The 27,230-nt window shown below is 46.6% G+C and overlaps 1 protein-coding gene across 4 annotated transcripts in view; it reads left to right on the top strand.

Moving 5' to 3' along the window:
- The window catches only part of LOC122227036 (BEN domain-containing protein 5), a 1,450,833-nt gene that overhangs the window by 1,388,455 nt on the left and 35,148 nt on the right, over nucleotides 1-27,230 (top strand). For all 4 annotated transcript variants that reach the window (XM_042951161.1, XM_042951163.1, XM_042951160.1 and 1 more), the window contains exons 10-11: nucleotides 434-586; nucleotides 3,008-3,170. In XM_042951161.1, the coding sequence (XP_042807095.1) occupies nucleotides 434-586; nucleotides 3,008-3,170 (316 nt within the window). The remainder of the gene's footprint in view (nucleotides 1-433; nucleotides 587-3,007; nucleotides 3,171-27,230) is intronic.

The raw sequence follows: 27,230 nt of genomic DNA, 5'->3' as shown, positions 1-27,230 counted from the left end.
AAGCAAGCCCAATGTAAATGCAATTATGTTACCTAAAAGGTATTTCTCATTGATTGGAAAAACAAAGTCTGCTAGTGCCTTTAGTCATGAATGTATTAACTGTTCTGGGTAAGCAACATTAAGCCTTAACCCAACAAAGCCCTCACCTCTTGAAGAAGGATGCTACTAACTATAGTGTTCTCAGACCTTGGGGGCAGATGGTGTTAAAAGTGGGGAGAAATTGATCCTCACGGCTCTCAACCCCTCCAATCACATTGCAGACGACTGCTAAATCTGCTGACACATAGGCCCGGCTCAGAAGGAAGTATGTGAGCGTGTGTGTGTGTGTGTGTGTGTGTGTGCGCGCACGTTCATGCACCATGTTTAGTGTCTGATCCTTTAAGGCAAGCTCTGTGACCCCAGACTTCTCATTTGTCATCCTTTCTCTCAACAGAAAACAAGCCTGGAGTTTTATATTGACATACACGCCCACTCCACCATGATGAATGGCTTCATGTACGGCAACATCTTTGAGGATGAGGAACGGTTCCAGAGGCAGGCCATTTTCCCCAAGCTTCTCTGCCAGAATGCTGAAGACTTCTCCTACGTAAGTCGAGGGTTCTCTCTCAGCACGCCCCCTCTCCGGCCCAGCCCCCTCCCTTTTACTGCCTACCTCTCTTCCTCTTCACTCACTTCAGCTGGGTTTAACATTCACAGACCACCAGCCAGCTCTGTGCCAGGCCCTGTGTGGGCAATAAAGATAGAGGTGAACGAGCTCCGCTCATGCCCTCAAGCAGCCCATTGCATCAGGAGGGAGACTCCAAGGCAGCATGTGGTCTTTCTGAGGAGCTGGCATTTTTTGTTCAGTTGGTCTGACCCCAGCAGTAGCAAGACACGGGACTCACCAAGCCCCCCCACCACCACGTGACAGACCGGACCCTGCCCCAGGGCCTACTTTCACCAGCCCTTTTAGTAGGAGCCTAACATACCTGCTGAAGTGGGGAGGGCAGTGTATGCTCCGCATTGTCTCCCTCCATGAGCCTTTCCGGGTCTCAATTTCCTTGTCAGTAATTCATGGGTGATAATGTTCTGCCCTGCCTGCATCACAGCTTCCTGGGAGCACAAACACAGCAATAGACAGCAAAGGAGTCTGCAGACAGTAAGGACTCAGCAGACTCCAGAGGCTGGCTGTTGCTACCCACCTCACACACCGAGAAGACTGCAGCGGCTGTGGACTGGCAGCTAGAATAATTTGCAGCAAGAAGCAGTATTGGAGAGAGGATGAGGAGTAGAGTCAGCATGTGGTGTGGGGACATGGGAGAGAGTTTCTGCACATTTTCCTTTGTTCTGATACTAATTCTCTAAGGCCATTATTTCTGTATGGCCAGAGTGGGAGAGGCCCACAAAGGTCATAGCAATTTTTGAGTTGATGAGCTGAAGGCTTGCCTGCCCATTACTCCAGGCCTGGACATTAGTGGAGATGATGAATTTCTCCATGAGATAAGATGCTTTGAATCTCAGAAGTTCTGAATGCCAGACCCGGGAGGAACTGGACCAGTCTCCTCTTTGCACCCAAGAGATACCCAGGTGGCTCCCCATTTACATCTCTGGGGTAGAAACAACCACACTTGTTTCTGTAGGAATCCATAGGATGGCTAGCCCCAGGCTTTTTGAAACCACTCCAATTTCAGAGCAGGCTGTGGTCTCCTGGATCCACATTCCCTGGGAGGCTGGGCCACAGGCCTCAGAGACCCTCACAGGGGTGAGGTTTCCAAGGCAAACAAAAGGGGCTCGGTCTAGGAGCTTTATTTCTGGCCTTGGCTGATGGTGTTCCTGCACTGCAGCAGCCATCTTAAGAGCTCAAGACCAGGGTCAAAGTAATCTGTCCTCACCCCTCCCTGTCTCTTCTCTGATCCTCAGTACCCAACGTTAAAATGATTTCACTGCATGAACTTCAAGGGTCCTTTCAGACGTGACGTTCTAATTTTCTGGTCCCTTGCTTTATCAGAATTCACGCACGCACACACATGCACACGTATCATGTACACATGCACGTGCATGCACACATAGTTTCTCTTCCTTTAAATGTGTCTTTAAATCTCTGCCTTGTCTTGCTATTTTCTTTCTCCCTCTTTTCCTTCTTCTCTTATACTCTGCTGAACAAGACACACATTCTCTTATTAAAAAACCACAGTCTCTTTATTTCCTTAGATCTCTGTGGGTTAGCAGGGAATGTCCTTTAACCTCAGATGAATTACCTCACAGTTCTGTGAAAGAGATGGTATTATCACCTCCACTTTACAGATGAGAAAACTGAGGCTAAACCAAATAAGGCAAGTTGCCCAACATCTCACCTGTCTTTGAACAGAGGACTTGAGATGTTGACCCGCTGGTTCTGTCCTCCCTCTGTCCACCTCCATGGGTGAAGCTGACACTCTTGTGGAGAAACAGCCATGATCCCTACCCTCTGGTGATATCCAGCTGGAGTTCGCCTGCCCCCAGCGGAGGGAGCCATTGTGAAGGAGTGTCAGTGCTTCTGGAGTTACTTACTCCTCGGTTCAACTCTGTGCTGTATCACTTGCCTGCTCCATCTCTGTGAGCCTCATTTTCACACCCAGAGGGGCAAAATTGCAACACCTATGCAAAGGGGTTATTTTGAAGTGTAAATGAGATGCCATGTAGGAAGCAACATTACAAAGTTGCAAGCATTGCCCAAATTTTCATTTTGATTATCATCACAATATAATTGCTTATTGTTCTCTGTCTACGTTTCCTTGCTCCATCTGTCCCCATTCAAATTCCCACAAATATTTGTTAAATGGCAGTTACTATCCAAAGAACTCTGCTGGATGCTTTCATTTAATTCTGTTTGTTTATGTAATCAGTCCCCATAATAACTCTGTGATATGTGGTTAATATCCACTTTTCAGATGAGGAGGCTGAGACCCAAAGGTGTAGTAAGACCCAAGATCCGATAGCCAGCAGGTGCCTGGCCCTGATTCTCTCCTCCCTACTTTGTCTTTCCCAGTCCAGCACATCCTTTAACCGGGATGCTGTGAAAGCAGGAACTGGCCGTCGCTTCCTTGGTGGGCTACTGGACCATACTTCCTATTGCTACACCCTCGAGGTCTCCTTCTACAGCTACATCATCGGGGGCACTACGGCTGCCGTGCCGTACACTGAAGAAGCCTGTATCCTTGGCAGGTTCCCCCCACCCCCACCCCAGGCCTGGGCCAGCCCACATCTAGCCACGAGTATCCAGGTCTGGCAAGATTTAATGGGCAGGCAGGAATCCGACATTCAGCTTAGGTGAGGGCTGAGGCTCTGGGGTGAGAATGGAGGCTGGTTATGCTAGCGGCATCTTTGGATTGTCCTGTTTGCCCCTTGCCCTTCTAATGGACACACCCCATCCCAACTGGCTCCGCTACGGCCTTCTGCTGCTCCCATCTCTATCTCCCCTCCACACCCTCACGAGGGAGTACGTCTTCTACCATCTAAGGTATGTAAGCACATAGGCTGGAGAATGACCATCCCCCTGGTTGCTGAAGAAGACGTGGGTGGTCTGAACTCCTTCTAACCCTGAACATGTAAAACTATATCTTGTCTTTTCACCTCCCACCTTTTTACGCTTGTGTCATCTTTCTCTTCTCTCTGTTTACCCATTTTCCCCCCCTTGTCCTCTCTCCTCTAGCTCCCCCTCCATTCCTGTCCTGTGTTTTTCTCTCCCTGCTTCTTTTGTCCCCCCCCCCCCCCCCGGATTCTCTCTTCTCCCCACCCTCCTCTCCTCTCCTTCTCTCCTCATGCCTCCCCTGTGTCTTCCCTGCCTTCCTTCCCATCCTCTGCACATCTTTCTCTCTGCTTTGACATTCCCCAATTTGCTTTTCCTCTTGGCTTCCTCTTACAATTTCTCCAAAATCCCCCACGCTTGTCATAATGAAACTATTAGAGGTTACTTTCTAGCTTCCTTGAATTTCTAGGGATTATTTAGTCATTCTAGTTTCCTGGGTATTGATTTTAATGTCAAGGTCCATACATAAGGATTGTGACTGATTGTGGCAGCTTTTGCTTCCCTTTATCCTTTTGTTTTTGGATCAACCCATTTCTCCTTTCCTAACACTTAGTTTTCTTAGAAAAAACATTATAGTTGATGGAACAAAATGGAAAGGGATGATATTAACTCTGTATATGTATAATTTCTCTCTCCCTAGAAGTAGAAGTGTTCCTTTTAGCCCTTGTTCAACCCTTGATGAGTGTTCATGGAGTTCCTGCCATATTTTGTTCAGGAAAGCATCCTTTCTGGTCGGGGCATGACTCAGGACTAGTCCACCCAGTCAGTTGCAGCCTGGTGGCCCTGGGGGGTCCAGTTACCTTGCTGAGAACATGGGAGGCAGGGCGATGGCCCCTGACCAAAGGGTGAGAAGCAGGTAGGCCAGGTGTTAGAGCAGTGTTCTGGATCCAGTGGAGCACTGGAGAGATCATAAGAACTGAGAGTCCCTTCCCTGCAGTCACCAAGATTGAGACAGTCACCTTGAAATCTGCTTTGATAACTACTTGGCCTAGCAAGGCCAAGGGAGTAGGCTCTGCTGTGAGACAGAGGATCCTGGCCACTTCTATGTGTCACGTTGCCCCTCCCCACACACACACTTGGTGTGTGCCCATGACTTCTCCAGGACCTGCTAACACCTGTAAAACATGTATAGGTGGTGTTCCACACCACACTTGCTTTGTTCTCCCAGGATGTTGTGGCAAAGGAGATCGAGAGGGTTGCCTGGAAGAAGTATCTGAGCATGTGTACCAAAGGGATTCCACATACTTGTCCCCAGTGAGCCGTAGGTCCCTCCGGAGGAGACCTGCACTTAGTTTGCTGTTGATTTCTGACGTCAGAGGTGCTTTCTTAGCACCTCCCCTGCTTTTGTGTTGAAAGAAAATGTGTTTCTTAGTAGAATGCCCCTCCCTTGCCCCAGGCCCAGGTTTTCTCTTCAACACCCAGTCCTTGTGCATCAAAATAAACACATTGTCAGTACGTGCCAGGAATCATACTAGGCACCCAGGGTAAAATACTAACCAAAAGGCATGGTCCCTGGCTCACAGAGCTTTTGGGGAGACAGAAAAGGAAAGAGGCAATTATAATAGAGCATGGTGAGTCTTGTAGTGGAGGGATTCCAGAGAGCCATGGGGAACTTCCCTTAACAAGTACATATGAGTGTCTGTCAGAAGCTAGGGTAAGTTCTAGGCATGGTGGATGTAGCAGTGAACATATTAATGACAAATATGTCTTTGTATGGGAGTAAAAGGAGACCCAAGCACAATTTGGGGAGGTCAAGGAAGGCTTCCCAATAGAAGTGACATCTAAGCTGAGTTTTTAAGGTTGAGTAGAAATTAGCCAGACTGGACTGGGGTCTGTTGGAGGGAGGACATGACAGATACAGGGGAGGAAGGAAGGTGTGCAGGAGGAAGAAGGTGGTCCAGGATGGCTGTAGGACTTCAGATATAAGAGATGACACTGAAGTGGCAGACTGTGAGGAATTTGAACTTGAATATGAAGGCAATGGAGAACAATAGAAGGGTTTCACACCACGGTGGAAAGCCACTCTGACTACAGTGGGAAGAATAGATTGGAGGGGGCCAAGACTTTGGGCAAGAACACACATAGGAGGCTGTTCTGACAATCCAGGTGGGAGATGATTCTGACCTAAACCTGGGTGCTTCCAGGGAGTATGTAGAATGGGGAACCACATACATGTAGATTTGGTAAGTGATTGGATGGGGGTGTCAGTGAGGAACAGGAGCTAGTGACTGGGAGGAGTTCAGAGTGGACAGTGAGGTGGTGCATGAGCCAAGTGGACCAAATGCCGTCAGAGCCATCCTGCCTTGTCCCGTCATCTGGGTACAAGAAGAGGACCCAGGAGTTGCACCAGGGAAGCCAGACCAGCTCACCACCTAAGAGCGATTTAACCTGGTTCTTGTTTGAAATGTGTGTCTCCTCTCATATGAGAGGGAGACTTCAGGCAGACGGATTTTGATCTTCGCTGGCTGCTGGCTCCACGTCCTGATCAGAAAGGGAAATTACACAGTCTGATGGCAATGGCAATATGGTCTGGGAGGAAGTGTCCTCCAGACTGAGAGTCAGGAGACCTGGATTCTGATGACAGCACCAGCGCCATCTGAGAGAGTGTCCTTCAGCAAGTCCTCACCTCCCCAAGGTGAGCCCATCACCTTCACAGAGGGACTACAAACCTTTGCTTTCCTAATCCCCTTTATGGGAATTAAATAGAGACAGTCATGAAGAAGTGTGGTTATTAAGCAAAGAGCAGACTTTCAATTGAAACGAATCTGGGTTTGAATCCTGGCTCAGCCACTTGCTAGATGTGTCACCTTGGTCCAGTTTCATCACCTGACTGGGCCTCAGTGTCCTCATCTGTAACAGGAGAACATAACACTTAACCTCACTGAGCTGCAAGGAGTTAAAATGAAATAATGTATATGAGCATGCACTGTCAGCTCTAAATATTAAGTGACTGTTGGTTAAAACATCATAAAGCTTACGTGACTGTGAATGGGGACCTGCATTTATGTTAAGAAGGGGTTGTTAGAACAAGAGACTGTGGCTGTGTTGGTAGGGTTCATGGGGCAAAGTCTCAGTGGAGTCACCACAGTTGACGGCCCCGACCTCACAACACCAACGGTTCACAGAGTAGCAGTTGTGTAGTTCCCATGGCAGGGTTTTCATGTCTGCTATCTAGAACAGCCCTTGTCAGCATCAGGGTACATGGAGGATACGTTAGTTATCCGGGGCATGCTGGATGAGAGAATAAGACCAGAGAAGGACTACGGGAAGCCTGAGGGGTATTTCACTCAGGCCAGCAATAGTGTCTACCTCTCCACCCACCAGAACATATGTATTTGTCAGTTTAATTTTTCTCCCTGGAAAAGCACCAGCTAAACTTTATCAGGGTGTTGTTCTCTGACTTTCCTCCTCCACTCCATCAGAGAAATACAACAATGGATGCAGTCACCGATCCTTCCCTAGCCGTGTGACGTTGGACTGTTACCTCATCAGTCTGAGCCAATTACCCACTTGTAAAATGAAAATAGTACTGATACTCATGCTGCAGGATTCATGGGAAAGTGAGATGATGCATTGTGTCTCCAACCCACAGGCAATGCTGGCACATGATAGGTACTCAACAGATGTTCCTCCTGCCCCCATTTTTCTCCCCTCCCCTCACCATGAAGACTGCATGGCTTTCCTTTTATTGGGTGAGGCTTTAACCTGATGATCTGGCTCTGAAGTCAGCATCCGGGGTTTGAATTTTGACTCCACCACCATTACTAGGTAACCTTGAGCAAGTCCTGACCATCTCTTAGCCTCATTGTCCAGTAAGTACTTCCACCTGTCAGAGCCATGGAACGAAATCATGGGTGGACTTGATCTCTACTGTGGTCCCATCCAGCTATGATGTTCTAAGATTTTTCTGATTCTGAAATATAAAATCTAAAATTTTATAATTCCATGCTTAAATGAGTTTATAAAATTAACAATCCACAATTCTGTGGTTGGAAGAGTCTTAATATGCAGTGATTCCGTGAGTGTAAGAGTTCAATCTAATAAGGAAAGTCAATACAAACATTGTCCTAGACAGCCAATCAGGCTAAGCCCATAGCTACTTTCATTCTTTTAGTTAGGGGTTCTTAACTGAGGGGCTTATGGATGGGCTTCAAGAAGAGCCTATGAACTATTTATGGTTTATGTAAACTGTGAGTAAAGACACATAGGTCATTTTCTGGAAGGAAGACTCATAACTTTTGTTTACATTTATTTATTTTGAGAGAGAGAGCATGAGTAGGGGAGAGACAGAGAGAGAAGGAGAGAGAGAATCCCAAACAGTCTCCATACTCAGCAAGGACTCTGACGTGAGGCTCAAACCCACGAACTGTGAGATCATGACCTGGGCTGAAATCAAGAGATGCTCAGCCAACTGAGCCACCCAGGTGCCCCAAAAGACACGTAGCTTTTAACAGAATCTAAAAGGGGAACATCCCAGAGGCTTCTGCCCTGACTGATGGTCTCTGTTCCCGTCTCTGGTGTCAGAGTCTTAGGTGTCAGTTCTGCTTTGCATCATTCTAGCTGAGGGCCCTAACCCAGTTATGTAACCACTCTGAACCTCAGCTTCTTCATCTGTAAAGTGAGGATATTACTTGCTTCACACGGTTGTTTTGAGGGTTACATGGAAGAATGCAGACAAATTAACAAAAAAAGTTCAGTGCCATTAAATATTAGTTCCCTTTCCTTTCCTTCATGTGGTTTGTTGTTTGTGTTGTTGTGAAATGATAAATTCCTGAGAATTTTGTACCATTCTTCAACAAACCCTATTTACAATTTACTGGCCTGCCAAATAATAAATATGCTCTGTTGAAACGATTTACAAAAAAAAAAAAAAAGAAGCAGCAGAAGCAGTTGAAGAAGAAGAAGAAAGAGAGAGAGAAAAGCTAAACTGGAATCATAAAATAACCCAGAGCTCCTCTGGCCTTTGTTTATGGTTTGGCCACAAGCTAAAGAAATAGCTCTTTGACATAATGGATGAGGAAAACACTGGGAACAGAGACCTTGGGTCCTGAGCAGACTGGTTTCCACACAGGGTTATAGCTGTGGGCACCTTGAAATCAGAAAATTCTGGCTCTGGGAGAAGAGCATGGCTGGTATGGCCCAGAGAAGATGCAGAGATATAGAATTCAGTTAAATGGCTTGATCTGAATTCAGAGCCTAATATAAGCCTTGCACTGGGTCCTCTGAAATATGCATCAGACATTAAAGATATCATTTATTTACTTGTCCATCAAACAGCACTCATTGGATACTAGAAATAGATGGATAAGGCCCAGGCACTGCCTTAAGGAGGAGACAGTTTGGAAGGAGGGGAAAAGGTAGAGACAGCAGTATCAGAGGATAAATACTCTGGCAGAGGGGAGTTCTGCTGGTCAGGGAAGCACATGGGAGTCATCTAACCCTTTGGGAGTGGAAGGGAGGCAGAAGGAAGAAAGAAAAACTAAGTCTCAAACCTCCAGGACAAAAGGCACACAGGTAGGAGAAGGGGTGGGGGGAACCTTCCTGCAGAGGTAGGCGTACAGGGGACAACCCTAATGCCAGAGAGAGGATGTGTGTCCAGGGTATTGGAGGGTAGTTGAGGCTGTGCCAGAAACAGCAGGTGATAAAGAAACATAGGCAGACCCAGATGGTGAAGATGGGAACTATGTAACAGGTACATTGAATAAGCAGTGCCCACAGGGTGCTATTATAAAGTATTTTTTTGTCCCCCGTTGACCCTGCAGATAGATGTATATAAATTATAGATCTGATCTAGATGCATAAAAACTCTGGCAGGCCCCATGACTTTCTAATAAGTCTCAGGAAATTAAAAGTTTTCTGATTAACTCTGGTCACAAAAAAGTCTCAGTTCAGCAATGACCAGATCTGATCCAGTCAAAGCCATAAAAGCTCTTCAAAGTAAAAACCACCCCATCCTCTAGTCAGGCTTGTCTCAAATAAGCTCAAGGTGACTTGTGTTTCTCCAGCTTGCCTTGCAGCCCTTTCCCCCATCTGGCTAACCCCAGATGTTCAGCCCTCCAAGGTTGAGGGGGATGAAGGAGAGAAAGAAAGGAACAGGAAAGGTCTTGGGTGATGGGTACTTTTGTGAGATGGCATTAGCAAGCCCTCGTCAGCTTCTTCAGACATACCTTCCCTTGTGCTGGATATCTGTTGATGTTGGCCAAGTCCCTCTGCTCAGGCCAGTTGTTTATGATCCTTCTTCAGTCCCTGATGATCTGGTGGTTACTTCTGTTGGGTCACTGTACCCCTCCAGTAGCCCTCTTGTCTGAAGGTGAGCTAAAGAGTGCAAAAGTGGCTTTCTGGTTTCCCTTTCCAAGTCCTGCCTGGTGATTTCATGCCTCACATTGAAATGTAGTAGCTATAGACTTGAGATCTCCGCTAAAACTGAGCACTAAGACTAAAAACACAAAGATACTTCCATTTTAGCAACATGTTATGATATCTAACAGGTAGGATTGAGTATTTTTGGTGATTGCTTGGTAAAGGAAGAAGTCAAGGAAGATACCCAATTTTCTTGACTTGAATAACATGGTGGATGGTGGGGCCAATCACTTAAATTGGAGAAAAGGACTGAGGATGGGGGTATTTTGAGCTCTGGGATGTATTGAGTGTAGGAGGCTCATGTGATATACAAATGGAGAAGCTTATTAGGCAGATGGCTATATGACCCTGAAGTTCTGGAGAGAGGCCTGAGCTTTGGGCAGGGTCATAATAGATTTTTCTATAAGGTACTGTAGAGTCATAATGAAGGGAGGGATTTTTCTTGGTGTGCACAGTCAAGGTAGACTCCCCTTTGATGAGTTGGAGAAAAGAATGCTGAACTGGGAGTCAGGATTCCCATTCTAGTGTGGCCTTTTGCCCCTTGTGTCCCTCATAAAGCTGTGTGACCTTGGTTAAATCACTTCATCTCTCTGGCTTAAAGTCTGATACTAGGTAGAATCTCAGGGAATGCCAATGAATGAATGGATGGATGAATGAATGAATGAGTTAATTAATTAATTAATGCAATGGAAGCAACCTCACCAGCATCGGGTAGCTGGCTCAGTAATAGGACAATGGGTGATGTGATCTGTGTTGCTCAGAGGAATTATCAGAATAGAAGTGTGTATTAGGGCTGTTGGAGGGAGGGTGCCGGGCGGGGGCGGGGGGGTTGGTATGGGTACTGCCTGGGTTTTCTTTCTTGGTAAGAAGGCTTCACTTTTTAGACGGAAGAGTAAGCAGCAGTCAGGTTTGACCTGTTGGTTCGCATGTATAAATACCTAGGTACTTCCCAGTCCCTGATTGTGATGCCCAGGATCAAGCCTTTGTTAAAATTCATAAGCAAAAAATGCTTCAATCAGAGAGCTTTGGGAACAGAAAACAACACTGAACTCAGGCCTGTGAGTTTCTTTTTCTCCCCCATGCAGATGTAGACTAGAATTTGATCTTTAAACATGAATGCTTGCTGAATGACTGGCTGAATGAATGACTGGCTAATAGTAGCAGTAGTCATGATAAAAATAATAATATTGCGATGTTCATCATGGAACGGGTCAGGATCCCTGCACTGGAGGATTGTGCTGGTTTGGAAAGATATGTTCCCCATTCTGGGTTCAAGTTTTCTTATCTTTAGATTAGAAGATGAAATTATAGGATTTCTCAATCGATCGATCGATCGATAGACAGACAGACAGAAACAGAAAGAATCATTTCATTTTTTGCCTTTGAGATAAGCACTTCCATTTCATAGTAGGGAAACTAAAGTCCAGAAAAGTCAAATAACATGCCCAAGGTTGTTCTCTCAATCCTGCCTGGTAGGCTTTGTCTCACCTTCTTCCCTGCTCTGCACTTGGCCCAGATTCCCTCCCATTTCCTGTAGGACAAAAGCCCTTTGCTGAACCCCACAGAGGTTGGGACCTACCAGCCAGCCCTGTCCATCTGCTAGCCCTGCTCTCTGTAACCCTCACCCCTGGCCTTGACGTGTCTGTAATTCCTGATCACCCAAATGCCACCCAGGCCCCCACTCTGCAGTGCCTGAGCTGAGCTGCCTTGCCTTTTGTGAGTCTTGCCTTGGCCCTATTGCCTCCCACCTCCATATCAAAGCGTGCCTCCTCTCCAGGGCTAGAAACCAAAATGTCATTACCTTCCCCCATCCTCCCTCATCCCCACAAATGAGGTTTCTAAGGGTTTTATATGCTGTTGTCAAGTTTATAGCCATAATTCGAAATGCTGTTAATATTACTGACAGCAGAGAGCTACAAATTACAAAGTTATAAAGTTTCTTTATGGTGATAACTGTCAGCCTTCACTAACAGCACTGTGAGCCTCCATGGAAACCAAGTTGATGATAAAAAGAGTTGATATTGTTTCAGGATTATGGCTGTTAGCTGGCTAGTTCTTAAGTAACTTGAACCTGTTTGTTTATACTCCTAGTCATTTGCACACTTACATACACACTTACTTGTGTTCCCATCCCCCTTGTTTTTACAAATGTGGGGACAGCCCCCAAAGTGGAAGAATTTTACCCAAGATCAGTTCACATCAGTTGAAGAGTTGCACATAACTTTGACCAGCTCAAAGGCCAAAGACTGTGTGCCACACTGTAGGTGTTTAACAAATAATTGTTGAATGGACAAATGCCTTGAACACTTGGAGGACTTAGGCAATATTAAGAACAAAGGTGTTAATTTCTGCCTTTAGTGTAAAACAAAACAAAAGCAGCTTTGAAAAGTACTGATTCAGGGAAATGAGGTTTTCTGTGTAGTAAAATGGTTGAGGCATCTTAATTGACACTATTAAGCTTGATATTGGTCAACAAGGCAAATGTATCAACCCCCACATCCACCACATACTGTCCTGCCAAAATTGATGTTTACTGGCTGCATTAACAGAAGCAGATGTCAGGAACAAGGAGGTGCTAGACTTTCTTTGTTCTGTTGTGTCATTGGACTCCTGGAACCCTCTGTTTTTTTCTGACCACCACTCTATACAGGACATTGAGAAAATAGTGCAAGGCCTCTGAAGGACTGACATGGGAAAGAAAGACAAAACGAGGTTTGCCAACTATTCAGGTTTGCCTATGACCTAGGGGTTTCCTGAGGTAGGGGACTTCCAGTGGTAAAACCAGGAGAGTCCTAAGCAAACCAAGATGGTTGGTTACCCTACCCAAAGCTATGACTTGTGAAGAACTTGTCAAGGAGTTGGGAATATTTTCCTTGGAAAGAAGACATTTAGAGGCCTTACTTTGGTCAAATTTCTAAAGAGCCATCATGGAGCAGAGGGAGTAGATCTATGTGGCCTTAGAGGTCAGAACAAGAACCGTGGTGGGCCGGGGGGAGCAGTGTCATCTTGAAGCTCTATGTGGAAGATGGCAGGGCCACACTCACTGAGCATCTACTGTGCACCAGGGTCTGGCCTGGTTTCTAGGGAGGCAGAATCAAGTGGTCATGGCCTCTGCCTAGAGAAGTTCCCAGTGTGATGGTATAGACAGGCAGGAGAGTGACCGCAGTATAGTGCTGTGACAGAGGGGGACACAGGCAGTGGCTAGAAGGAGCATCAATCCCAACCTCAGTAATGGGAGTATGTGGAGTGAGGAAGGTACTATGCAAGGGCCTCACAGGCTGAGAGAACAGCGTGTGCAGAGTCCAGAGTACCAGGAGAGTTGCTTCCCTCCTTTGGACAAGTCTAGGCCTTGGGGTGCAAGGTAGGGAGTAAGAGGCAATGAGGCTAGAGAAGGCTGTGGGAACCAGTAGGTGGTTTCAGGGAGAGTGCCATGACACATGGTGGCTTGGGACAACTGGAGATAGACTACAGCACAGACCAATGTCACACCACCTCTCCAAATAACACACCACCCTGCCTTATTCCCATTCTTCTCATCTTTAAAAAGATGTGCTCCCTGGGCACAGCTCTGCATGTAATTAAGGGAATCCCCTTCTTCTGGATTCCCTAGGTAACCCAGAGTTCCAGCTTCCTAGACTACTCCATCTGACCAGAGGTTTTGAGATATCTCCTGGTAGCATCATTGTGTAATGGTCAGTGTTCCCATGGGAGATTCGTGAGCCATGGACTTTGGTAATATGGTCTGTGCCACTGACCTGCTATGTGATCTTGAGCAAGTCACTAGCCTTCCCTGATCCCACTTTCCTATCTGGGAAATTAAGAGTTTGGACCAAGGTCCTCCAACCTCCAGATCTCGTATAAGAACCTACTGAACCCGGATCTAACTCAGTTATTGAACATCTACTATGTACTGGACACAGTCATCCCTAGAGAGCATGGGCCATTCTCCACAGGATCACCAACCCTCCTTTTCTTCCAGAAAGCCCTGGAACCAGCACCTCAAATCTCATTTCCCAAGCAGCAGGCTGCATGCCCAGTGAGACGCACTGCCTGTCTGGGGTTTCTTATCCATCAATATTTTCCTCAAGATGATAAATGTCCTGCCAATAAGAGGAGGCAGCTGCCAAGTTTGTCTGAGACAAGGGCCTTTAGCTGGGGTTGTGGCCGTGCTTGGCTTGTTGATGTGTCTCAAGAGGCAGGAGGTAGGAGTCATGGCTGGGAGGATGAAAAACCTGAGGGTCAGGACCTGCTCTCATTATATGCAGATTTTGCCCTGAGTCTGTGGAGAGGCGTGAGGAGACAGAGAATGATTAGATTTCAACTCAAAGCAAAAATATATTCATGGTATTTACGGAGCTCCTACAGAATGCTGAGCCCTGGGTAGACTATCAGGAAGTGAATGGCACTTACCAGTATATAAAGTGCATTCAGAGCCATCATCTTGTTTGATCCTCCACAACCACCCAGAGAGGTGAGTGCTATTATCTGTGTTTTATAAACACAGGAGGTACATCTTGGCCCTGAATGCCTACTCAAAGAAACAACCAGCCCCCAACTCCCGAAGTATGCAAAGTGAGAGTCAGATGGAGGCAGCCTGTGTCAGGTGATGCAGTCTGTAGGTGGTGGAGCAATGCCCTCCCAGGAGCTTGGATTTATTTCTTTTGATATCAAATCCAAACTTTATTGCCCCTCTAGAAGACACTTTCTTTAAAGAAACCAGTCATGTGGCCGAGGAGCTATAATAGCTGAGTTGTAACAGCTGCCATTATGCAGTAGTAGGATAAAAAGGGACATGGCCTTTAAAGCCAGGCTCACCTGGGTACAGATCTCCGCTCTGCTATCTGCTAGTTTTATGACCTTGGGCAAGTGACCTGATCTCTCTGAGCCTCACTTTGCCCTTTCATAGCAATGATGATTATGAAACTTACCTCATAGGGTTGTTTCAAGTAGATGGAAACAACAAAATTCTCAGGTGCCTAATAGATTACCTGGAACATGGTAGGCACTCAATAAATGATAGCTTTATTATTACTGTTACCAGTGAAGTACTGAATTGGGTGAAATCTAAGTAATAAATTTCTGGGCCATCAGGAAAAGATGAAATCAGTGTAGACTTGAGTGGGATGGAAACTTCCTTGAAGGGTTCTTAAGATTCTTAAGGGATTCCTAAGATTCTTAAAGAGCAATCCTCTTAAAAGTGTTTGGAGTTCTCAGATACCCCAGTGGAATCAGACTCCATTATCTCTACTCCCGTGCATAATTCAAAACTTCTTACCAGAACATAGTCATTAATGATCAGGCAGGGCTTGGTCTGTAGTCAGGATGTGTGACTGAGGCCAAGACTCAGTCTGGAGCAAAGTTAAGTATTTGGTAGTCAGAGACAACATTCGTAAGCCTTCCTTGACACTGGTCTTGAAGCAACATCACAGTCAACAGCTAAGATATTTAGGTTCTCCTCATGGAATATAACAACTGGGAAGCACAGTGATTTTTACTTGTTTAATGTGATGTCAGACCACTAACATTCCATCTCTGTGCCTCAGTTTCCCATTCTCCCTGCTGTGCCCACTTTGTGAATGGCTGTGTAAATCAAAGGGCATAGTGTGTAAGGAATGGTTTTGAAGATTAGTCCGCCTGCACTCATGGAAGGGGTGATTCTTGGTGAGGGGGAGGAGGAGGGGACATGGGAGGAAGCTGGAGGCATGTTGCTCTTCAAGACGGAAATCTGGAATAGGATCAGAGCAGGGGAAGGCAGGAGCAGGTGCTGGGCTAGTGTAGAGGCAGCCAAGGGACACCCAAACCAATTCATTGCCGTTCCGCGTCCACAGGGTTGTGCATGGGGACCTGGCTGCATTGGAGAAGTGCTGGTAACCCACCAGCCTGATAAGAGGCTGGCCTCTCCTCCCGGCTCTCTGCCTCCTGCCGCCTGCTCTGCGGGACCGCCAGCTGCAGTTCTGCTGCTGTTGCCTGAGGTTGAAGTGCCCTCTCCTGGCCCCCAGGGTGCATGGCTGCCTTTGAGAGTCTAGTTTCCTCCTGGCAGAGGACTGGGAGGCCACCAAGTCTTTGTCTGGGCTGGAATCCGAGCTCTGAGGGGCCTGAGCCACCTTGGTGGGGCAAAGGGGGAGGGGGACATCACCTTCCCTTCTCCCAGGTTTCTCTCCCCGTGAACATCAATCCTCCCTACCCATTTCTTTCTTCTTCCCTCTCATTCTCCATTTTTTCTTTCTCTTTTTGTCCATGTGTCTATTTCACTCTCATATACATATACACAGACACACACATATCTCCAATATGCCCTCTCTTCCCTCCTCCCCCTCCGGCCTCTCTTCCTCCCACTCCCACTTTTCCTTTCTCTCTTCCTCTTCCTCCTTAGCTCCCTCCTGTCTTAAGGCAAATAGTGGCAAAAAGTGGAAATATTTTGCACCCAAAGCCACATCTGAGTCCAGTATTCTCCATTCGTAGCATCTTGAGTGGGTGCTCAGTGCTCTGCCCTGTGCAGGGGCTGAACAGGTGGCTGCCCAGGGCCCACCTCAGAATGCCCTCCCCTTCCAGCCTGCCAACAGCCCCATCGTGCCGGCTGGCCCTTTCTGTTATTCTCCTTTCTTCTTCAGTCTTCTGTCCTCTCTCTCCTTCCTCTTTCTCCTCTCCTCAAACCTCAGTTCAGACTCAGATTCAAATGCCATTTATTGAGATTTTCAAAAAAACAAGGACTTGACCTTTACCTTGAAGAAACTGTCTTTCAGGGATCACTGTTTCTCTCTTCTGCCTCCTCCATGGCAGCAGGCAGAATGGCTTCTTGATGAAGTGTGTGATCCGGGCATGTGAACTGAGCTAAGGACAACCAGAGGGTGTGAGAATGTCAAGGAGAGTCTCCCTTCCCAGAGCATTCAAGGTGGAAGGTTTGTGGCAAGGAAGGAGTCATCCCCTGAGGCCCCACATGATATCCTGGTGTATGTGTCCATGGGCTAGCTATTCTAATTTGCTTGCTCATTTATTTACCATTTGTGCTAATTGCCACAAAGGCACATGCCTCAATAAAGCTCCTCAAAGCATTTCCTAGCACTGAACTCTTAAGGAAACATCTCACCCAGGGACCCATGTTGGGAGGAATGACCTTTGTCTGGCCTCTTAAGCATTCCTTCCACATATGCCAGGACCAGCATCATGGGGTTGCTTCTCATATTGTTGCCTGGTGAGAACCAAAGGCACAATCCCAAAACTGGCTCCAAACCTGCAGCCGTCTGAGGTCTAGCTGGCTGCTACACGAACACAGGTTGCATCTTCTATACCATCCTCAGGGAATATGGTGTCTCTCAGTCCAGCTATATGGAAGCCAGGACAGCTAACTGGTCCAGACTCAGGCAAGGGCCAGTACTGTATATATTTGAGCTGGTGTGGTTCAGTGGTTAGGAGCCCACATTCTCTGCAATCATGCATGTCTGGTTTCAGATCCTTGCTGCGGCATTTCTAAGCCCTGTGCAACTTTGGGCAAATTCCTTCACCTTTCAGGACCTCAGACTCCTTACCTGGAGAATAGAGATAATGGTACAAACTTCCCAGGGTTTGTGTGAGGTTAAATGAGAACATATGTAAGTACTTAACACCCTGACTGGCTCCTAGTAAGGGATACTATTTTCACACGTTACAATTCTGTATGATCACTTCATGGCCATCCCAGTAGGTCAGGGGCCTGCTGAGTAGGTAGCTGGGGGGTTAGCTGGTTGGAGATCAGACTTCCTGTCTAGATGGAGAATCATCCACACCATCTATAAAACCATAGTCTAGTTTTAAAACAAAGGGGATTCTTCGTTTGATTTATCTCACAAGGAAACTGTGACTTGAGTCTGCCCCTACTTATTTGTAGTAAGGGCAGGCTGGAAAATCCCAAACTCACTTCCCTTTGCCTAAGTGTTTTAGTAATATGTGCCAGTGGATGTCTCTGGGATTCTGGGAACGCACAGCATTTAAAGCATGATGAGATATCCGAGTCTTGGAAAGTTGGAAAGCTCTTAAAAGAAGGAAAATATTTACGGATTGCCTACCATGTGGTAGGCACTGTGCTAAGTGTTCTATTAGCTTATGTAATTCTCACAGCAGCCTTATGAAGGAGCCACCATTCCTGTCTTGGAAGTGAGAAAATGTTGCTCAAGATGTTAACTTACCCAGGGTCACACAACCTGTGAGGGGCAGAGCCAGGCTCCAAACCCAAGCCCTGTAATCTCACAGCCCCTGCTCTGCTTCTGTGCTCTCAGCCAGACTGCTGTGAGATTTCACCTGCCCCGCCTCACCCCACCCCTTCCAGAGGGAAGCCGGGCACCAAGGCCTGGCAGAGCAGACCCCTCCCTCCAAATATGTGGACTCACACCATCTCTCCTCTGGTCTGGCTCTCTCCCAAGTGACAGAGAGTATTCACTTGGCTGAAACTCCTGCATACCTCTCTGCACTAGAGGGTAATTGTTGAGGGAAAGTTACTGGGCTCTGCTGAAAGTCATTTTTAGATTCCGGAGCAGGATGAGGAGGAACAATGACATCACATGTGCATGACTAATTCAAAGCACTTTAATCTTCAAAATGTCAAACTTTATGGTCAGTGGCTATTCCAGAGCGAGCAGTGGCACTGTGAATATTAAAATACCGGGATGGCAGGGCATCGAGACTGGGAGTCTTTGTCAGGGCAAAACCATCTCCAAAGGTGACGGCTAGTGCTTGCAGGCCGGCTTTGAAGCACAGTTTGAAACAATGTCATTGTGAGAGGCCACCTATGATTAATATGTTCTAGGTAAGCGCACACATTAGCGGGGATCTCTACTCTAACCCTGAAATATAGGCATCCTGGTCCCCGGGGTGCAGGAAGTAGGGGGAAGAGACTGACGCACAGAGTAAACAGGGGATTTACACAAGGTCATGTAGTCAGCAAGTGCTTCTGCTGATTCCCAAACTCAGGTCTCTCAGCCTCCAAAGCCAGCTCTGTTGCTGTTACAGCAATTGCCTTTTGCCTTCATGGCTTTAAATCAATAGAAACTCATCTATGTTGGATCCGTCAATGATCAGAGACAAATTTAGAAGAAGTAAAGTCCTCCTTCACATAACCTTAGGTCTGTGTCAAGAAACAAGGCCTTAGAAAAGGTCCGTTGGGTTCTGGCATCCTGGGAATCAGGGGAATCCAGACTTCCAGAAACTTCCTGTGTGACCGAGGGACTTCATTTTGCATCTCTGGTCTTTCATTTTCTTATCTATAGAAGTGTTAGGGGGATTCATGCAAAAATATTTATCAAGCACGCACTCTGTTCCAGGTCCTGTGCTGGGCATTGGGGATCAAAGATTAATAGACATTGCATCTTTGCAGAAGGGGACAGTTGAACTAAGGAATCTCTATTGTCCTTTCCTGTTACGCATTCTGTGAACTGAAATTGCAACTGTAGTACAGATGATGGGTCTTTCTGAGCATTCCTTCTGTGTCAGGTCCCATACTGGATGGCTGGGGACCCAGAAATGGATCAAGTGAGGTCCCTGTGTTCCAAGGTACAATCTGATGGAAAAGTTGATGTGCAGATGTTACAATTGCTGAACATTCCAGGCCAAGGCCCAGAGACATGACACAACATGGTGGCTCAGGAGCTGGAAATGTCTAGAGCTTTAAGTGCTGGAAATGACAGTGGACAGAGTATTCTTTCTTGCCCCCTGCTGTAAGGTGTATCTGGGTGACTTGCTTTGGTGAATGTGATACTAACAAAACTGACTTGGATGGAGGTCTTCATTGTGCCTGTGCAATTTGGCTTGACACAGGCTATTGCAGTGGTCCTCCAGGAAACAGCACGTCATAGGGAGCCACTGTCACCTCACCCCAGCCCTAGAATGAACACTGGGTACCCACCTGCATCCTGCAGCCAAGGCAGCCTGGAGACCTACTTTTTGGCCAAGTTTATCCTAGGGCAGTCAAATCAGCCACATCCATACCTAGGAAAGAAAGAATGAGAAAAACCGGATGTTGTTTGAAAAATAGATAAAATTATTAAGGTAGGGAGTGCTTAACGATGGGGCTGCACGGAGGGTGGGGGCCTTGTTTTATGTACCCTACTGAGGAGTGCATGTGCTAGTCATTCTGACTGAGGGACAACATGATCAGATTTGCGGGATTTTCCACCCACCGAGAGAGACAGCAATCACAAGATCCACTGGAGCTTGGAGGCCCAATTATGACTTCCTAGCTGAGTTTTCCATCAGGTCTACTAAAAGCACCATAGCATCTTCTGTGTTCCCAGCTGAGAAGGAAAGTGTATCCCAGGGACTCCTTCCCTCGGTGCTTGGGTGAGTTGCTGCTACACCAAGATACTGATACCTCAGCCTGTGCACAGCCTCACAAGGCTGGAGTGGCCCAGGCTCTGGGGCCCGTAACCTCAAGCAGAAAGCAGCCCCTCACTTCTCCCTTCGCTGTGCAAACAAATAGCATCTTCTCTGTGAGTCACAGCATGAAGGATCGTGAAGTACTGGCCTAGCGTGAGGGGGTCTAGGCCCTCCCTGTGCTGCCAAGGATGTGCCATCCGCTCTGACCTGTTTCCCTCCCCACAAGGTCTGCCCCCCTAGGCCCAGACATGTCTTCCTTCTCTCAGATGGCGTACAGAGAGCAGAGAGCCTGCATTGCACCTTTGCATCCATAATATACTGTCTGAGGATTTTTTTTATTACCTTGTCAAGACAAAGAGCAATGGGCTGCATTTAAATTCAGGACCCAACCGACTGCAGCATCATGTCTGAATCCTTTATAGCAGCCTCTGCGCTAGCTTTGAGAGCTGCCCTAGACTCGCCTCTACTGGGACCCCTTTCCCCACCCACTCCATCTCCCTCCAGTTCTGGGCCTCGCATGTACTTAGATAGTAAAAGGACAGAGTCAGCTTGTATGGGCGTAGACTACTCTCAGAGCACAGGAATGTCTGAGTGTAAAGAGGGCTAGATCAGGTGGGGCTGCCTTCCTAGAGGGTGGTGAGCCTTGCAGTAAGATTTAGCATGGTGCAGTCGCTCACAGTTTCCAGGGCTTTCACACACACAGGGTCACAATGAGTCGTCACAACAATTCTGTGAAGGAGAAACAATTATCCCCATTTTACAGTTTAGAAAACAAAGGCTCAGTGAGGTAGAACAACTTGACAGAAATGCATAACATGGTTGTATAAGTCAAGGTTCTCCAGAGAAATGGAACTAATAGGATATAGAGAGAGGGGGATTTCTTTTAAGGAATTGGCTCATATGATGATGGAGGCTGGCAAATCCAAAGTCTGCAGGGTAGGTGAACAGGCTGGAGACCCAGGGAAGGGCAGATTTAACAGTTCAAATCTGAAGACTATCTATTGCAGAATCCACTCTTGCTCCGAGGCAAGTCAGTTTTTTGTTCCATTCAGGCCTTCAATTGATTGGACGAAGCCCACTCACATTATGGAGAATCATCTGCTTTGTTCAAAGTTCACCAAGTTAAGTGATAATCCCTTTCAAAACATCCCTCACAGAAACATCTGGAATAATGTTTAACCACTTATCTGGTCATCATGTCACAACCATGCTGATATATAAAATTAGCCATCACGGTGGCATAGCTTGAGTTTGACGCCAGGTCTGTTGGCTTCAGATCTTGAACTTGATTACATCATGGCACATAAAGGGAACTATTCCAGACTTTAAAAAAGAAGAATTTGAAGGGATGTCATTTAGTCCAAGTTAATAAATATTTATTGAGGGTCTTCGTTGTATCTAGCTCTGTTAATACTGAGATTTAAAACAAAACGAAACAAAATGGCATCCACTCTCAGTCTGGTGAAGGAACGTACAGTCTAGTGGTGACACAAGGAAGGCCCTCCAGAGACAGGATCAGCATGAATAAAGGAAGCCACATTGCTAGAACTGAGCATGTTCAGGAATCGGCCTGTCTGGAGTGGCAAGTTCATACAAGAGAGGCCCAGGAAGTAAAGCTGGAATAGTCCTTTGGAGCCAGATAATAGCCTTGAGGGCCATAGTAGTAATTTGAGGTTTTAGCTTATAGGCAATGGGTAGCCAGAGAAGGTTCTTGAGCAAGAAAATAGCATGAGGAAAAAATTGTATTAACAGGAGAAACAGATGGTGTGTGTAGGAGGAGATAGAAGGGGGGAGCCAGGTTAGTTTACCCTAGACCAGTGTTCCTTCCCCTTAGAATGATTTTGGGAGTATTGTAGATTTCATACTCATTCCCCAGTCAAGAAACAACCAGCAAGGGCCCAATGTTTCTCCCACCTACTGACTATTCAGTGAAGGCACAGAATTAAGAAAGAGACTTGGGAGACACCTGAATGGCTCAATGGGTTAAACATCCAACTTCAGCTCAGGTCATGATCTCACAGTTCGTGAGTTCAAGCCCCATGTTGGGCTCTGTGCTGACAGCTCAGAGCCTGGAGCCTGCGTTGGATTTTGTGTCCCTCTCTTTCTGCCCCTCCCTCCCTCCCTCCTTCTCTTTCTCCCTCTCTCTCTCCAAACATGAATAAACATTAAAAATTTTAAAAAGAAGAAGAAGAAAAGAAAGAGACTTGGTTAAGCGGCAGGCATTGCCCTAGGTATTTTCCCTGAACAACCATGTGAAGAAGATAGGACAGGATTACTGTTTTCATTTGACTGATGAGGACGCTGAAAATAACTTTCCCAAGGTCACACAGGTGAGACTATCTGATCTCAGAGTCCAGATTATTTCTGTGTGACAGGAGCCAGTGGATTAGGAGGGGTCCTGTTGTAAGGAGTGTAGTAAGGAGAAAAGAGTAAATGGAGGGACAAAGAGAGAAAACAAAGAGTTGAGGAAACAATGGTCATTTTTGGAAGACTTGGATGCCTTACCAAAGGTCTGACTCAAGAATAGGTGCTGGAAGCAGAGACATAGTCATATCTAGAAAAACAGAATGTCAGCCAGAAGAGATCTCAGAAGAGATCATCATTATGTGCCAGACCCATCCCAAGCCAGAAGCCCAGCTCCACTCACTGTCCCGACTGTTTATATTGGCACTGGGAGAGGAGGCACATCTTACTGCTAGCAGGGCCCTCTGCTGGACTCTTGTCCCTACAGCTGTCCATTCCTTCCCGAGTTAACCCTCCATGCTATGATTTGAGTAAGCCCAGGAGAGGGCAGAGATTTCCTGGTTTGCTCCCATCTGTAACCATTGTCTTACCTGGTGGGAGGTATTGTCTGCTGTAATTAGGTTTCATTAAAATGCTGATTAATAACATCTTGCCTGGGCCAGGCTTATGATGGGATTGGCCTAGTCACTGTAACCATTAGGGTTCTTTGCAGCTATTTACACACAGTTAACACCCCTGCAGGGCCCAGAGGGAAGAAGAGGCACAGGCTGCTAAAATACCCCTGCACATGGAAACCGGATGCAAGGAGATGGCAAGGGATGGAAGGGAGTCTGAACTTGGAGGGCCTAGTAGGCCAAGCTAAACTCCCAGTCTAAGATACGGATGGAGCGTCACCAACTGGTGGCCCACGGCTGATTCTTTTCTTCAGATGGTGGGTTTGGCCAGGAGCATGTCTGCTGGCTGGTGACTTGGTAGGTTGGTTGGTTTGATGTTGAGTTTGAGGGGCTTTGAGCATGGCATTTACTGTCCAATTTGCCACTAATCCCCCTATTGGTTTACAACTATCATTGCACATATTTCTATTATGAGCCTGCCCTCTGAAGACTTTTGAGTTTGTGACCCTTGTATACCTGATAGGTAAGAGATGAGGTGGTGAAAAGAACAAATTTAAAGGCAGAGAAAGGGTGTGAACAAAGACATAGAAAGGTACAGAGTAAGAGTAGGAATCAGTTAGGTACTGCAGGGGCCAGACAGGATGAAGTGTAGCCCAGAGGTAAAGGCAGTGTGGAGTGTCCAGGGGTCCCCATGTCATCTCGAGTGGTTGGAGTGTGAGTGTAGAGGGGGGTGAGAGAGGAGGGTCAGGAGAGGCTGCAGAGGAGACAGCAGAAGCCAGCACCCAGAAGGAGGCCTTAAATACCATGTTTAACAGGCTTGGGCTTGACCTAGAGAAAATATGGAACGCATTAAAAAGGGGTTTAAGTCAGAGGTGCTTGGGTGGCTCAGGCTGTTAAGCGTCCAACTTCAGCTCAGGTCATGATCTCATGGTTCATGAGTTCTAGCCCCCAGTCAGGTTCTGTGCTGACAGCTAGGAGCCTGGAGCCTGCTCTGGATTCTGTGTCTCCCTCTCTCTCTGTCCTTCCCCAACTCAAGCTCTCTCTCTCTCTCAAAATAAATAAAAACATTTAAAAAGGTGGGGGGAGCGGGTTAAGTCAGAAACATAGTCCTACCCAAGTCTTAGAAATGTCACTCCAGGGCCACCTGGGTGGCTCAGTTGGTTGAACGTCCAACTTCGGCTCAGATTATGATCTCGCGGTTCGTGAGTTCAAGCCCTGCGTCGGGCTCTGTGCTGACAGCTCAGAGCCTGGAGCCTGCTTCAGATCCTGTGTCTCCCTCTCTCTCTGCCCCTCCCCCACTCATGCTCTGTCTCTCTCTCTCTCTTTCTGTCAAAAATAAATAAACATTAAAAAAATTAAAAAAAAAAGAAATGTCACTCTGGCAACAGTGACATGAATTGTACTCGACAGCAGCAAGGAGAGAGCAGAGGCTGTTGTGACATTCTAGAAGTGTGACCATAAAGCCTGAACCAGGGCAGAGGCAGTGCAGTGGGGAGGAGGAAAGACCCCAAAGTCAGTTCTGAAGTGAATTCAGTAGGAGACCCATCTGTTTCCTTCCTTGAGGGAGACAACAGAACTCCCAGTTGATCATAGGCCTGGTTGTCGGTGCCAGGAGCAGGGAAGGGGGGTGTGGTGGGTGTTGATCACAGGAGAAAGTACACAAACAGAGGAACATTGACCTCATACCCAACCTTCTAAAGAGAAACCAAGGCTCATGAAAGGCCAACATTCAGTGTGAGGGGGAACAAGAAGTTCAGGTGGGGTCTTTCAGTCTCTTATCTTCGAGTCTCACCATAGCAGCCAAATTTTGCCAAATTGTAATCTGTTCTCACAGCTCAGCCCAATATTATCAATCAGAGTGCTGGGCTGCCCAGGGATCAGCTGCTTTCCCAAGGCTACTGGTGGCTGGAAGTTTTTTGTCCTATCTTTTCTATACTTAAGATGTTTATTTCTGTTTCTCTGTGCCTCTATGATTGCTGTCTATTTATTTATAAGCTGCCTTTTTGTTCATCTCTCTCACACAGTGTCTCTTTTTGTCTCTGAGAATTTCTATGTCTTTGTGTGTTGTTTCTCTCTATCTCTCTCTCTCTGTGCTTCCCTTTTTTCCTAATTCATTCTCTCCCTCCCCCTCGCTCCTGCTCCCCAACTCTGTCTCTTTCTCTCTCCTCACAGTTCTGATTAGACAAATGACTCAGGGATGGGGCCAATCTCTGCCTGGTGGCTAGGCTAATTGATGGCTGCTATAGAATTGCCTAAGCAAGGAACTCTTGTCATTAGCAAGTGATGGGTTGCCTTGGCCTACAACTAGGAAACCTTTGAAATCCTGCATCTAAATTGCCATTCTTTTGACTGCTGCTAGTGATGCTAATTAGCTGTGTTAATTGGATGTTTTGATATTTGAAGAGCAAAGCAATCCAATTCCTTCCTCCAGAAAGCCAAAATTATTAATGAACTTGGAAGCAGCCTTGGCTCTCTTTCCACAGTGGGCACAGCCAAAGATTTGGGGGCAGAGGCAGGGGTTGTTATGAGGAAGTTTCTTGCCTGTTCCTGGAGAGGGGGGTGAAGCTGGGAAGCTGGCTGTGGAGCTTCCAACTGGTGAAATCACACACTGGGACTGAAGAATCTCAGATCTTTTTTTTTTTTTTTTAATGCTTATTTATATTTGAGAAAGACAGAGACAGAGCACAAGTGGGGGATGGGCAGAGAGAGAGAGAGAGAGGGAGACACAGAATCCGAAGCAGGCTCCAAGCTCTGAGCTGTCAGCACAGAACCCGACACGGGGCTCAAACCTACAAACTGTGAGATCATGACCTGAGCTAAAGTCAGATCCTTAACCAACTGAGCCACCCAGGTGCTCAGAAGAATCTCAGATCTTAACACTGGAAACCAACATAAGGAATTAGGCTCTGCTCTGCCATTGTCTGCCATGTTTGAAATGTTGCACCCCGGTGCCTAGCACAGTGCCTGACACACAGCATCCAACACATATGACTGAGTGAATACCCAACACAAGCCTTGATTTTGGAGTTGGATTCAAACCATTTAAACCATTCTAGACCATTGTCTAGCTTGATGACTTGAGCAAGTTATGTCACCTGAACACCTCAAATTTCCCTCCAACTACATCTTAGTAAACAGTTCTGATAAATATAATTTTCTTCAGCTTGCTATATTTTCATTGATGTTTTATCATCCCATCACACATGGTACCTGGTACCTAATCTGCCTAACCTGTCCCTTTACCTGGTTTGGATTATAAAATGGTGTAATTAAAGTTAAAGAAAAGATGGGTTCAGGATTCCATGAGAACACAGAGAACAGATTAAGTAAGCAACTAATTCAGCCTTAAGGAATCTGAGAAGGCTTCCTGAATGGGACAGATTTTGAGCTGAGTTTACAAGGGTGGTTAAGCATTCACCAAGAGGGGAAGAGGAAGACATTCCACAAGGGCCTGAAAGCCCAGAGCTGTGGATGAGCACCTCAATGCTCTGAAATAAGAGACCTAAGTGATCTCTTACAGCATCTTTTAAGAGAGAAACTTTAGGGGCCCCTTGCTGCCTGTTGATAGAACATATAACTCTTGATCTCAGAGTTGTGAGTTCAAGCCCCACAGTGGGTATAGAGATTAGTAAAAAAAATTAAAATCTTGGGGCGCCTGGGTGGCTCAGTGGGTTGAGCATTTGACTCTTGGTTTTGGCTCAGGTCATGATCTCACAGTTCGTGGGATCAAGCCCTGAGCTGGGCTCTGCACTGACAGCACAGAACCTGCTTGGGATTCTATCTCCCTCTCTCTCTGCCCCTCCCCTGCTCACGCACACATGCTCTCTTTCTCTCTCTCTCTCTCTCCAAATAAATAAACTTAAAAAAATTAAAAATCTCTTTAAGAAAATAAGGGAGAAAACTATCATCAAGGTCAGGAATAGAAATCTAGGAATAGGAAGTTTGAGTGCGGTGAAGTTGACTTGATACCTCACTCACCATTGAAAGGAACTTTCTTTAGGAAGACAAGCCCATAGCCTGCAGTCTAGTTAATTGGCACTTGGGATGTTTTCAAACACCATGAGGAGAGGTACAGCTCGAGCAGATTGATCATGAGTTCCAAAGATGCAATACAAAGATTA

Source organism: Panthera leo, chromosome C1 (genome assembly GCF_018350215.1).
Source record: "Panthera leo isolate Ple1 chromosome C1, P.leo_Ple1_pat1.1, whole genome shotgun sequence".
Classification (NCBI taxonomy): Eukaryota; Metazoa; Chordata; class Mammalia; order Carnivora; family Felidae; genus Panthera; species Panthera leo.
Note: the sequence above shows the minus strand (reverse complement) of the source record. Positions and strands in the feature narration are given on the sequence as shown.